General features: G+C 45.3%; 1 protein-coding gene across 10 annotated transcripts in view; it reads right to left on the bottom strand.

Annotated features, from left to right (window-relative positions):
- LOC106565324 (guanine nucleotide exchange factor VAV2) overlaps positions 1–13,500 on the bottom strand; it is a 216,728-nt gene that overhangs the window by 36,206 nt on the left and 167,022 nt on the right. For 7 of the 10 annotated variants that reach the window (XM_082955330.1, XM_082955327.1, XM_082955328.1 and 4 more), the window contains exons 5-9: positions 7,428–7,533; positions 7,161–7,175; positions 3,520–3,618; positions 2,478–2,546; positions 2,267–2,367 (exon numbers count right to left, since the gene is read on the bottom strand). In XM_082955330.1, the coding sequence (XP_082811456.1) occupies positions 2,267–2,367; positions 2,478–2,546; positions 3,520–3,618; positions 7,161–7,175; positions 7,428–7,533 (390 nt within the window). The remainder of the gene's footprint in view (positions 1–2,266; positions 2,368–2,477; positions 2,547–3,519; positions 3,619–7,160; positions 7,176–7,427; positions 7,534–13,500) is intronic. The other 3 variants (XM_082955329.1, XM_082955326.1, XM_014132380.3) reach the window with 1 other exon arrangement.

Below are 13,500 nucleotides of genomic sequence, written 5' to 3' on the forward strand. Positions count from 1 at the left end.
CGTGCACCAGCTATTGTTTACAAATATGCATAGGCCCCCGCCCCGTTTCTTACCAGAGGCTGCTGTTCTGTCCTGCCGATAGAGTGCATAACCCGCCAGCTGTATGTTCTTAATGTCATCATTCAGTCACAACTCGGTGAAACATAAGATATTACCGTTTTTAAGGTCCCGTTGGTAGGATATACGTGCTTTCAGTTCGTCCCATTTATTTTCCAGCGATTAAACGTTAGCTAGCAGAAAAGAGGCAAGGGCAGATTAGCCACTCGTCACCTGATCTATTTCTGCGAAACCTACAGTCACGGCCAAAAGTTTTGAGAATGACACAAATATTAATTTTCACAAAGTCTGCTGCCTCAGTTTGTATGATGGCAATTTGCATATACTCCAGAATGTTATGAAGAGTGATCAGATGAATTGCAATGAATTGCAAAGTCCCTCTTTGCCATGCAAATGAACTGAATCCCCCAAAAACATTTACACTGCATTTCAGCCCTGCCACAAAAGGACCAGCTGACATCACGTCAGTGATTCTCTCATTAACACAGGCGTGAGTGTTGACGAGGACAAGGCTGGAGATCACACTGTCATGCTGATTGAGTTCGAATAACAGACTGGAAGCTTCAAAAGGAGGGTGGTGGTTGGAATCATTGTTCTTCCTCTGTCAACCATGGTTACCTGCAAGGAAACACATGCCGTCATCATTGCTTTGCACAAAAAGGGCTTCACAGGCAAGGACATTGCTGCCAGTAAGATTGCACCTAAATCAACCATTTATCAGATCATCAAGAACTTCAAGGAGAGCGGTTCAATTGTTGTGAAGAAGGCTTCAGGGCGCCCAAGAAAGTCCAGCAAGTGCCAGGACCATCTCCTACAGTTGATTCAACTGCGGGATCGGGGCACCACCAGTAAAGAGCTTGCTCAGGAATGGCAGCATGCAGGTGTGAGTGCATCTGCACGCACAGTGAGGTGAAGACTTCTGAAGGATGGCCTGGTGTCAAGAAGGGCAGCAAAGAAGCCACTTCTCTCCAGGAAGAACATCAGGGACAGACTGATATTCTGCAAAAGGTACAGGGACTGGACTGCTGAGGACTGGGGTAAAGTCATTTTCTCTGATGAATCCCCATTTCCGATTCTTTTGGGGCATCCGGAAGAAAGATTGTCCGGAGAAGACAAGGTGAGCGCTACCATCAGTCCTGTGTCATGCCAACAGTAAAGCATCCTGAGACCATTCATGTGTGGGGTTGCTTCTCAGCCAAGGGAGTGGGCTCACTCACAATTCTGCCTAAGAACACACCCATGAATAAAGAATGGTACCAACACATCCTCCGAGAGCAACTTCTCCCAACCATCCAGGAACAGTTTGGTGATGAACAATGCCTTTTCCAGCATGATGGAGCACCTTGCCATAAGGCAAAAGTGATAACTAAGTGGCTCAGGGAACAAAACATTGAAATTTTGGGTCCATGGCCAGGAAACTCCCCAGACCTTAATCCCATTGAGAACTTGTGGTCAATCCTCAAGAGGCGGGTGGATAAACAAAAACCCACAAATTCTGACAAACTCCAAGCATTGATTATTCAAGAACGGGCTGCCATCAGTCTGGATGTGGCCCAGAAGTTAATTGACAGCATGCCAGAGCGGATTGCTGAGGTCTTGAAAAAGAAGGGTCAACACTGCAAATATTGACTCTGCATCAACTTCATGTAATTGTCAATAAAAGCCTTTGACACTTATGAAATGCTTGTAATTATACTTCAGTATTCCATAGTAACATCTGACAAAAATATCTAAAGACACTGAAGCAGCAAACTTTGTGGAAATTAATATTTGTGTCATTCTCAAAACTTTTGGCCACGACTGTACATTTCCTTTTCCAGTGAATCACAGGGATCTGGGCCTGGTCGGGTGTCCGTAGTATATATCCCTGGCATCCGACTCATTGAAGAAGAACTCCTCATCTAATTTAAGGTGAGTAATCCCAGTCCTGAAGTTCAAAAGCTATTTTCGTTCATAAGAGACGGTAGCAGCAACATTATGTACAAAACAAGTCACGAACAACGTGAAAAAAATAATAAAATAGCATGGTTGGTTAAGAGCCGATAAGATGGCAGCCCTACCCTCCGGCGCCATCTTTAATAATCCCATCTATCCTCTGCGTTATCCTGAAATCCTGCATCTAAATCCAACTGCATGCACGCAGGGCCACACACGGAATACTATCTCAAACATGCACGCACACATACACACAGCTCCCGAGGTCACTAACCTTTCCTTGAAGTCTACGAAGATCTTCCCCAGACCGTTGCCTCCGCTCACCATGTTGAGGTCGATGGCCCTCAGCAGAGCAAAGTGGACTTTAATCACATCCTGTATGGGGTACAACACAACCATAGTCAGCATGGGTCACACTAACACGTCACCTCCATCACCTCCATCAGCTCCACACTGACACTAGTATTACACTCATCAGTACTCACCTCGAGATTTACAAAGATGGACTCCATGTCTGGTGGACTGAGAACTTGCTTCAAAGGGATCATATAATTCTGTAGAATACCAAAACAGCACAATTGAGAAGTTAAAAGAACTTGCATGGCAATATACAGTAGGACCTAAAGTACAAACATCATTGACTGAACCTGTTGACATTGTAACCAAATCGGTAGTAGTATTAAGTTGTATATTAAACAGCAGTTCAATCCAATAGCATGCGCTGGGGGCGCCCAGGAAAATCGATCATGAAATAGGTTTCACTGTAAGGTGTTGCTGCTCAGTGTTAGTAGCTTAATCATTATCTTGTATACACATGTACCCATTTGTTTGAAGTGCCCATGACGTGCTGTGAGTACCAACCACTGATTATGTTCACTGGCACAAACCTTCCCTGTTGTTTGAGTAATGGTATTGTATGCTTGTCACATTACATAATCTTAATGATAACAAATAGATCCATTAAAATGTAATGAAGATATGATGGCTTTATTAACCTCAACTCAATCAAGCTCAAACGACTCCTCTGATTATAAGGTGATTCTGGTTTAATTGCATGTTTGTCTGGCTCAGCAAACACAAACACACCCTTAGTCTAATGTATCCAGTGGAGTGGATCATGTCTAACTGTCCATCAAATTGAGAATAATCTCTTTTTCATCATGGAGACATCATTTACAACCATAGGTGAATTGTGTGTGTGTGTGTGTGTGTGTGTCTGTTTACACATAGAGCCTTGGAGATCAGTCTCTTCCCATGGGACTGTGCCAATAATAAGCCTATCGATCTGCTCCACAGACATTTGTCCTCTCCAATGAACCTGCCAATAGCTGACATTTCCACACCGCTCCCTGCCTGAGGCCTGACACAGGAGACGTGACAAAACACACCTACCCTAGCAGCGAGCTACATCCAACACTGCCAGCCAGCCACCCACTGCACACACACACACATACGCAGATACATGTACGTACATAAACACAAGTACACACACACATACACTTTTCCATAGCTAAGTCCCTCACCCACCTTCTCAATGTCCTCCAGCGTCTTGTAGTACTTGGCCTCAGTCTCCTGGATCTCCACTAAGCAGCAGTTTCTCTTGTCGTCTTCTGTCATGCCCATTTTCTGTGGAGGTAATTAACGACAGGAAAAGTGATGCTGGGATGTCATTATATCATTACACATCCCTGACAAGGCTGTTCATGTGTCTGATTGTCTAATGATGGGTGTCAAACATGTTATTTAGGCATGCAAGGTCATTATTACCAATCATATGGCTTGATGCATGTTATAAAACTATACTGTATAAATACTGTACACGCTGCTTATTTTAACTATTTTCTACATTGTAGACATCAAAACTATGAAATAACCAGTGATGTAAAGTACTTAAGTAAAAATACTTTAAAGTACCACTTAAGTCGTTTTTTTGGGTATCTGTACTTTACTTTTTATATTTTTGACAATTTTAATTTTACAATTTTACTACATTCCAAAAGTAAATATTGTACTCTTTACTCCATAAATTTTCCCTGACAACCCAAAGTACTCGTTACATTTTGAATGCTTAGCAAGAGAGGAACATTTAGAAATTCACACACGTTTCAAGAGAACACATGGTCATCCCTACTGCCTATGGTGTGGCGGACTCACTAAACAGAAATGCATCTTTTGTAAATAATGTGTGAGTGTTAGAGCGTGACCCTGGCTATCCATACATTTTAAAAACAAGAAAATGGTTTTGCTTAATATAAGGAATTTGAAATGATTTATACCTTTACTTTTGATACTTAAGTACATTTTAAACCAAATAATTTTTGACTTTCACTCAAGTAGTATTTTACTGGGTGACTTTCACTTTTACTTGAGTAGCTTTCTATTAAGGTATCTATACTTTTATTCAAGTATGACAATTGGGTACTTTTTCTACCACTGGAAATAACACATAAGGAATTATGTAGTAACCAAAAAAGTGTTAACAAATCTAAATAGATTTTATATTTGAGTTTCTTCAAAGTATCCACCCTTTGCCTTGATGACAGCTTTGTACACTTTTGGCATTGTCTCAACCAGCTTCATGAGGTAGTCACCTGGAATGCATTTCAATTAAAAGGTGTGCCTTGTTAAAAGTTAATTTGTGGAATTTATTTCCTTCTTAATGCATTTGAGCCAATCAGTTGTGTTGTGACAAGATAGAGGTGGTATACAGAAGATAGCCCTATTTGGTAAAAGACCAAGTCCATATTATGACAAGAACAGCTCAAATAAGCAAAGAGAAATGACAGTCCATCATTACTTTTAGACATGAAGGTCAGTCAATGCGGAAAATGTCAAGAACTTTGAAAGTTTCCTCAAGTGCAGTCGCAAAAACTATCAAGCACTATGATGAAACTGGCTCTCATGAGGACCGCCACAGGAAAGGAAGATCCAGAGTTACCTCTGCTGCAGAGGATAAGTTCATTAGCGTTACCAGCCTCAGATTGCAGCCCAAATAAATGCTTCACAGAGTTCAAGTAACAGACATTTACATTTTTACATTTTAGTCATTTAGCAGATGCTCTTATCCAGAGCGACTTACAGTAGTGAATACATACATTTCATATTTTTTTTTGTACTGGCCCCCCGTGGGAATCGAACCCACAACCCTGGCATTACACATACCATGCTGGCGTTGCAAACACCATGCTCTACCAACTGAGCCACAGGGAAGACCCCCACATCTCAACATCGACTGTTCAAAGGAGACTGTGTGAATCAGGCCTTCATGGTCTAATTGCTGCAAAGAAAACACTACAAAAGGACAGCAATAAGAAGAAGAGACTTGCTTGGGCCAAGAAACACGAGCAATGGACATTAGACCAGTGGAAATCTGTCCTTTGGTTTGATGAGTCCAAATTTGAAATTTTTGGTTCCAACCGCCATGTCTTTGTGAGACGCAGAGTAGGGGAACGTATGATCTCCGCATGTGTGGTTTCCACCGTTAAGCATGGAGGAGGAGGTGTGATGGTGCTTTGCTGGTGACATTGTCTGTGATTTATTTAGAATTCAAGGCACACTTAATCAGCATCGCTACCACAGCATTCTGCAGCAATACACCATCCCATCTGGTTTGCGCTTAGTGGGACTAGCGTTTGTTTTTCAACAGGACCTCCAGGCTGTGTAAGGGTTATTTGACCAAGAAGGAGAGTGATGGAGTGCTGCATCAGATGGTCTGGGCTCCACAATCACCCGACCTTAACCCAATTGAGATGGTTTGGGATGAGTTGGAGTGCAGAGTGAAGGAAAAGCAGCCAACAAGTGCTCAGCATATGTGGGAACTCCTTCAAGACTGTTGAAAAAGCATTCCAGGTGAAGCTAGTTGAGAGAATGCCAAGAGTGTGCAAAGCTGTCATCAAGGCTAGGGGTGGTTACTTTGAAAAATCTCAAATATAAAATATATATTTTTCCCTTTGAGTTACATTCATCAACGTACAGTACCCGATGCCAATAGGGAGCTGTGACTGTCAACATTACCAGACAGGGGGATTCCAGAACAGAGCCCAGCAACACCCAGAGGCCCTGCAGCACTGCATCCAAACCACTCAATGGGAATTTGATGAGTGCTTTTAATGAACTGAGCCCAATTCTCACTCATCACTCCAACATGACCCAATAGAATATGATACTTTTGATTAACTGTAATTGCTGGGACCCGGTCGTGTAACGCAAGCCGATTGGCCGTGTTGTGGGAAACGGTGACATAAACGCTAGAACTGGGGGATTTATACGAGTTGAGTGCCGGCTGGCTTGCTCACGGGCAAGTGCTAATGAACATCTGTGTCTGCAGCTCTGTATCTTCGGTAACATCTGTGGCCAGTGCAGAGCAGAGCGGGGCTGGGGAGGGTGGACCAGCCAAGGCAAACACCCCGCCCACCGCATCCAGATTCATTTACAAGCACAAACAGGCCCGCCATTAGAGAGGGGGATATGACGATGACAGGGAAAACAAACAAAGGGAGGCCAGCATCTCATGGGGCCCACGGCTGGGGGGGGGGGGGGGGGGTGCTGAGGAGGGGAAAGCTGGCTAGCCCAGCAGCATCGGATCAGTGAATTACAATGCAATGCAAAAGTTAGAGACGTGTGAAAAAAATTACATCTGCGACTGTAACAGTCGGATAGAACGCCCCTGCCAAAACCTCTGACATCATCTCCGTCATAATTGTCTGGGTGGCTGCGGCTGTCAGCAGTCTTGGTTGTTGTGTTGAGAGGAGTATTAATTCTATTGTGTCATCTGGAACAGAACTGAAGGTTATAAGCAGTTCTGATAATACAACAGGGGGATAATCAAGTCAAACCAGAGTCAATTAGACTCAGAGGCCCAGATCCAGCTGGGTATCAGAAAACAATCAGGCGTGCTGGAGAGCACAGGTACAGAACTGACATAGGATCTGAGGAAGGCTGTATTGGGGTTTGATCTGGCTGCTTTTGATGATGTCATGTAGTGGCAATGTCATGGTGTTGATGGTGATATGTTGACGTTATGGTGAGTCACACACACACAGGGGCAGATGGGGATTCCCTTGACCTGTGCTGTAGGCCATTGATCTAATAGTGTGGTCATCTGAGGGGAAGGGTGTTGTGGGGACATGTCAGAGCTGGATGACAGATCGGTGAGTCAGGACACTTACCTGCATGTATCTGATCTGCAGCGTAAGGAATGGAAAAACATAAGAGGTGAGCAGCGCAGGACAGAACACACACCGACAGATAGAAAGCATCAGAGAGGACACACACCCACGTATACAGATAGAGAGACAAGTAGAGAATTACACGCACACACGCACACGTACACAGATCGAGAGACAAGCAGAGAATTACACAAACACACGCACACACACACACACGTACACAGATCGAGAGACAAGCAGAGAATTACACAAACACAAAGCTCTTACCATGGGTTGTCGAACTTCCACCTTGATGATGTCCTCGTAGATGTCATCTCCATCGTCCTCACAGGGAACACAGTCGTAGATGTCATCCTCCCCCACGTCATGCTCACTGGGGAACACACACACAGTCAGTTATCCAATTGCAATTTCCTCTGAAAGGGTGATTACGAGATTTAAGACTGAAGGTTAACCACAACATTGAGATGAAATTAGGCACTTGACACTTCGCTGAGTGCTAAACTAACTGTAGGCTCCCATTAGCCGTCATCAGCAGGGCTGAGGAGTCAGGAAGTCAGGCCACAGTGGTGATCTATGTCATTTCCATCCCACTTCACAACCACTCCACAAACATGTCTCTCTGATGTACGACGCCCAGTACTAACAGAAGTTGAGGGTCGGCCCAGTAGATAACAATGTAGTGAGATCCCATTAGGAGCTGCAGCAGTACAGAGTTGAAAAGCATTTCTGTGTATTTACTATGGGTGGAGTTGTGCACATGTGTAAGTTTATCTGTGTGTGTGTACTCATGTAAGTGTGAAACAGGAACCCAGTGCCCTCCCTGACAGTTCAGTGTACATCCAAGATTGGAGGCAAGATCAATTCAGCACCAGGAGCCTTGGATCCATGTGTACCTCCTCACCCCACTGACAGCCACAGTGGCATCCATCAGCCCACACCCAGCCATCCTCCTCTGGGTCACACATGGCCCCGTCTCAGCCTGGACCGTCTTAAACCAACCTGACAACCATAAAAGATGTCTTTCCCTATCCGTGACTAAGCCACCTGTTACGTTCTGTTGTGGTTCTATGGTTTCATGGTCGTGACGGATTCCACGGTCGTGACGGTCTCCACCAGCACAGGCATACGGCTCGCCTTAGACCACCACAGAGAGCTCCCTCTGCCCCCACCCCTTCTCTCGCTCTCTCTCCCTCTCCTTCTCTCTTTCTGCTCTAGCCACATCTAAAGCCTCTGTCGAACATCAAAACACCATTCTATGCTAATTCTTGCTACCAGAAAACACGGAAATCCTGAAAGGCTCCAAGTTGTTTGTTCCCTTCAGTCATTTTCTGAGGACAAAAGAAAACACAAAGCAAAGTGGATTGGACGCCTGCTCCAGGCATTGTAACAATGTGGTTGTTTGACAGCGTAACCGAGGGAATAAAAGGCAGTGGTCTTATGAACGTATTTTTCTATTGAAACTCATTAGTTCCACAACAATTCTGGAGTTTTCTACCTACTATACTGTAAAATACTGAGACCTGGAGGCCATGGGAAACTGGGGAAACGGTTTCTTTTGGTTTTCTTTTGGCACCACACTGACTGAATGACCTTTAATTAGCAGAGATGCCAGCAGTGCACAGGCTCTGTGTGTGTGTGTGTGTGTGTGTGTGTGTGTGTGTGTGTGTGTGTGTGTGTGTGTGTGTGTGTGTGTGTGTGTGTGTGTGTGTGTGTGTGTGTGTGTGTGTGTGTGTTTTGTTTATTAGGATACCCATTAGCTACTGCACATGCAGCAGCTACTCTTCCTGGGGTCCACATAAAACATACACAACAAAGTACAGAACAGTTATAGACAAGGACATTCAATTTGAATACATTTAAAAATAAATATAACAGTTAAACATTAAACTATAATCCCTTATTGATGTCACTTGTTAAATCCAGTGTAGATGAAGGGGAGGAGACAGGTTAAAGAAGGATTTTTAAGCCTTGAGACTGAGACATCAGCTGAGCAGCCTGACATATTTGTCACATTTTTGTTGCATCTTTTCTTTGAACCATACAATTGTTCAATTCATCATTGATCCAGGGAGCTCTAATAGTTCTCACAAGTGCCTGTTTGTCAACAACTGGCAGGGATAATTTTACAAATACTCAAAGTGCTGCATCTGGATTCTCCTCCTTATAAACATCAGACCAACATAAACTCAGCAAAAAAAGAAACGTCCTCTCACTGTCAGCTGTGTTTATTTTCAGCAAACATGTGTAACTATTTGTATGAACATAACAAGATTCAATAACTGAGACATAAACTGAACAAGTTCCACAGACGTGTGACTAACAGAAATGGAATAATGTGTCCCTGAACAAAGGGGCGTCAAAATCAAAAGTAACAGTCAGTATCTGGTGTGGCCACCAGCTGCATTAAGTACTGCAGTGCATCTCCTCCTCATGGACTGCACCAGATTTGCCAGTTCTTGCTGTGAGATGTTACCCCACTTTTCCACCAAGGCACCTGCAAGTTCCCGGACATTTCTGGGGGGAATGGCCCTAGCCCTCACCCTCCGATCCAACAGGTCCCAGACGGGCTCAATGTGATTGAGATCCGGGCTCTTCGCTGGCCATGGCAGAACACTAACATTCCTGTCTTGCAGGAAATCATGCACAGAACGAGCAGTATGGCTAGTGGCATTGTCATGCTGGTGGGTCATGTCAGGATGAGCCTGCAGGAAGGGTACCACACGAGGGAGGAGGATGTCTTCCCTGTAACGCACAGTGTTGAGATTGCCTGCAATGACAACAAGCTCAGTCCGATGATGCTGTGACACACCGCGCCAGACCATGACGGACCCTCCACCTCCAAATCGATCCCGCTCCAGAGTACAGGCCTCGGTGTAACGCTCATTCCTTCGATGATAAACTCGATTCCGACCATCACCCCTGGTGAGACAAAACCGCGACTTGTCAGTGAAGAGCACTTTTTGCCAGTCCTGTCTGACCCAGCGACGGTGGGTTTGTGCCCATAGGCGACGATGTTGCCGGTGATGTCTGGTGAAAACCTGCCTTACAACAGGCCTACAAGCCCTCAGTCCAGCCTCTCTCAGACTATTGCAGACAGTCTGAGCACTGATGGAGGGATTGTGCATTCCTGGTGTAACTCAGGCAGTTGTTGTTGCCATCCTGTACCTGTCCCGCAGGTGTGATGTTCGGATGTACCGATCCTGTGCAGGTGTTATTACACGTGGTCTGCCACTGAGAGGACGATCAGCTCTCCGTCTTGTCTCCCTGTAGCGTTGTCTTGGGCGTCTCACAGTACAGACACTGCAATTTATTGCCGTGGCCACATCTGCAGTCTTAATGCCTCCTTGCAGCATGCTTAAGGCACGTTCACGCAGATGAGCAGGGACCCTGGGCATCTTTCTTTTGGTGTTTTTCAGAGTCAGTAGAAAGGCATCTTTAGTGTCCTAAGTTTTCATAACTGTGACCTTAATTGCCTACCGTCTGTAAGCTGTTAGTGTCTTAACGACCGTTCCACAGGTGCATGTTCATTAATTGTTTATGGTCCATTGAACAAGCATGGGAAACAGTGTTTAAACCCTTTACAATGAAGATCTGTGAAGTTATTTGGATTGTTACGAATTATCTTTGAAAGACAGGGTCCTGAAAAAGGGACGTTTCTTATTTTGCTGAGTTTACATTTTTGTTTCATCTTCAACAAAAGAGTCCTAAGAAAACATTTTGTATGATCTCTTATAAATAACTCTAGGCCCTGCCTTTGGTACTTTGGCTTTCATTGTTATTCCCACAATTTGATGGTCACTACAGCCAATGTGATCTGACATTGCTTTGGAGCAAAGCTTAGCAGCATTAGTGACGATATGATCAATACAAGTGGATGTCACAGATCCAACACTATTGGCATACACTGTAGTTGGTTGAGTGACAACCTGGGTCATGCACCAGGCATTCGTCACAGTAAGAAGCTTCTTCTTGAGAGGACAACTAGGTGATAACCAGTCAACGTTCAGGACACCAAGAAAATACATTTATCTGTTAGCATCAGAGACCTTGTCTAACGTCACAAATATATTCTCCAGATACTGACAGTTTGCACTATAGCAGCCCCCTAAAAGAAGAGGCTCCAGATGAGGCAAGAGAACCTGCAACCACAGCACTTCTACTTCATTTGTCACGAGATCCTCTCTGAGCATTACAGGAATATGGCTCTGAATATATAGAGCAACACATCCTCCATAGACATTTCTGTCTTTTCTATAGATGTTATATCCTTGTATTCCTCTATATCATCAAAGGTGCTCTCTAAGTGAGTCTCAGAAATGGATTAGTAAATTAGCAAATTACTAATCTCATGAACTCTGTTTCTGAGGCTACATATATCCTGTAGGTTCATGAACTCTGTTTCTGAGGCTACATATATCCTGTAGGTTCATGCTCTACAACATTCGCCGAGTACGACCCTGCCTCACACAGGAAGCGGCGCAGGTCCTAATCCAGGCACTTGTCATCTCCCGTCTGGATTACTGCAACTCGTTGTTGGCTGGGCTCCCTGCCTGTGCCATTAAACCCCTACAACTCATCCAGAATGCCGCAGCCCGTCTGGTGTTCAACCTTCCCAAGTTCTCTCACGTCACCCCGCTCCTCCGCTCTCCCCACTGGCTTCCAGTTGAAGCCCGCATCTGCTACAAGACCATGGTGCTTGCCTACGGAGCTGTGAGGGGAACGGCACCTCCGTACCTTCAGGCTCTGATCAGGCCCTACACCCAAACAAGGGCACTGCGTTCATCCACCTCTGGCCTGCTCGCCTCCCTACCTCTGAGGAAGCACAGTTCCCGCTCAGCCCAGTCAAAACTGTTCGCTGCTCTGGCACCCCAATGGTGGAACAAGCTCCCTCACGACGCCAGGACAGCGGAGTCAATCACCACCTTCCGGAGACACCTGAAACCCCACCTCTTTAAGGAATACCTGGGATAGGATAAAGTAATCCTTCTAACCCCCCCCCCCCCCCCTTAAAAGATTTAGATGCACTATTGTAAAGTGGTTGTTCCACTGGATATCATAAGGTGAATGCACCAATTTGTAAGACGCTCTGGATAAGAGCGTCTGCTAAATGACTTAAATGTAAATGTAAATGTAATATATTGACATGAACTAATTTTAACCCTTTCCTGGGTGGCTTATCTAAAACTGAAATCATATTGATAATTGATTGTATTTCTAATAATTATATTTATTATAATAACAAAGATTTTGGGGGATTTTTGATCAGATTATGTTCAGTAGATGCCTTATCTGGTTTAGCTCAGCTGCAGCAGTGTCCTCTCTTCTTCGTGCCACTTCTGGATAGTTGTCTTGCTGGAAAGTTGGTCTCAATGGTACAGGGGTGTCGGCATGGGGGTAATGGTGTGGGGGGATGCTGTCATGTAGGCATGGGAGGTAATGGGGTGGAGGGTGCTGTCCTGTCATCATGGGAGGTAATGGGGTGGGGGGGTGCTGTCCTGTCAGCATGGGAGGTAATGGGGTATGGTATTGAGTGGTGGCCAATGGAGTGGTGACTTGTCTGGGCGGAGTCCTGGTCTTTCTGGGCAGAGACCTGGGCTCTCTTGGTGGAGTACTGGGCTTTCTTGGTGGAGTACTGGTCTCTCTTGGTGGTCTCTCTTGGTGGAGCACTGGTTTCTCTTAGTGGAGCACTGGTTTCTATTGGTGGAGTACAGGGCTCTCTTGGTGGAGTACTGGTTTCTCTTGGTGGAGTACTGGGCTCTCTTGGTGGAGTACAGGGCTCTCTTGGAGGAGTACTGGTTTCTCTTGGTGGAGTACTGGTCTCTCTTGGTGGAGTACTGGGCTCTCTTAGTGGAGCACTGGTTTCTCTTGGTGGAGTACTGGGCTCTCTTGGTGGAGTACTGGTCTCTCTTGGTGGAGTACTGGGCTCTCTTGGTGGAGTACTGGGCTCTCTTGGTGGAGTACTGGGCTCTCTTGGTGGAGTACTGGTCTCTCTTGGTGGAGTACTGGTCTCTCTTGGTGGAGTACTGGTCTCTCTTGGTGGAGTACTGGGCTCTCTTGGTGGAGTACTGGGCTCTCTTGGTGGAGTACTGGGCTCTCTTGGTGGAGTACTGGGCTCTCTTGGTGGAGTACTGGTCTCTCTTGGTGGAGTACTGGTCTCTCTTGGTGGAGCACTGGTTTCTCTTAGTGGAGTACTGGGCTCTCTTGGTGGAGTACTGGGCTCTCTTGGTGGAGTACTGGGCTCTCTTGGTGGAGTACTGGGCTCTCTTGGTGGAGTACTGGGCTCTCTTGGTGGAGTACTGGGCTCTCGGTGGAGTACTGGGCTCTCGGTGGAGTACTG

Source organism: Salmo salar, chromosome 01 (assembly GCF_965601325.2).
Source record: "Salmo salar chromosome 01, fSalSal1, whole genome shotgun sequence".
Classification (NCBI taxonomy): domain Eukaryota; kingdom Metazoa; phylum Chordata; class Actinopteri; order Salmoniformes; family Salmonidae; genus Salmo; species Salmo salar.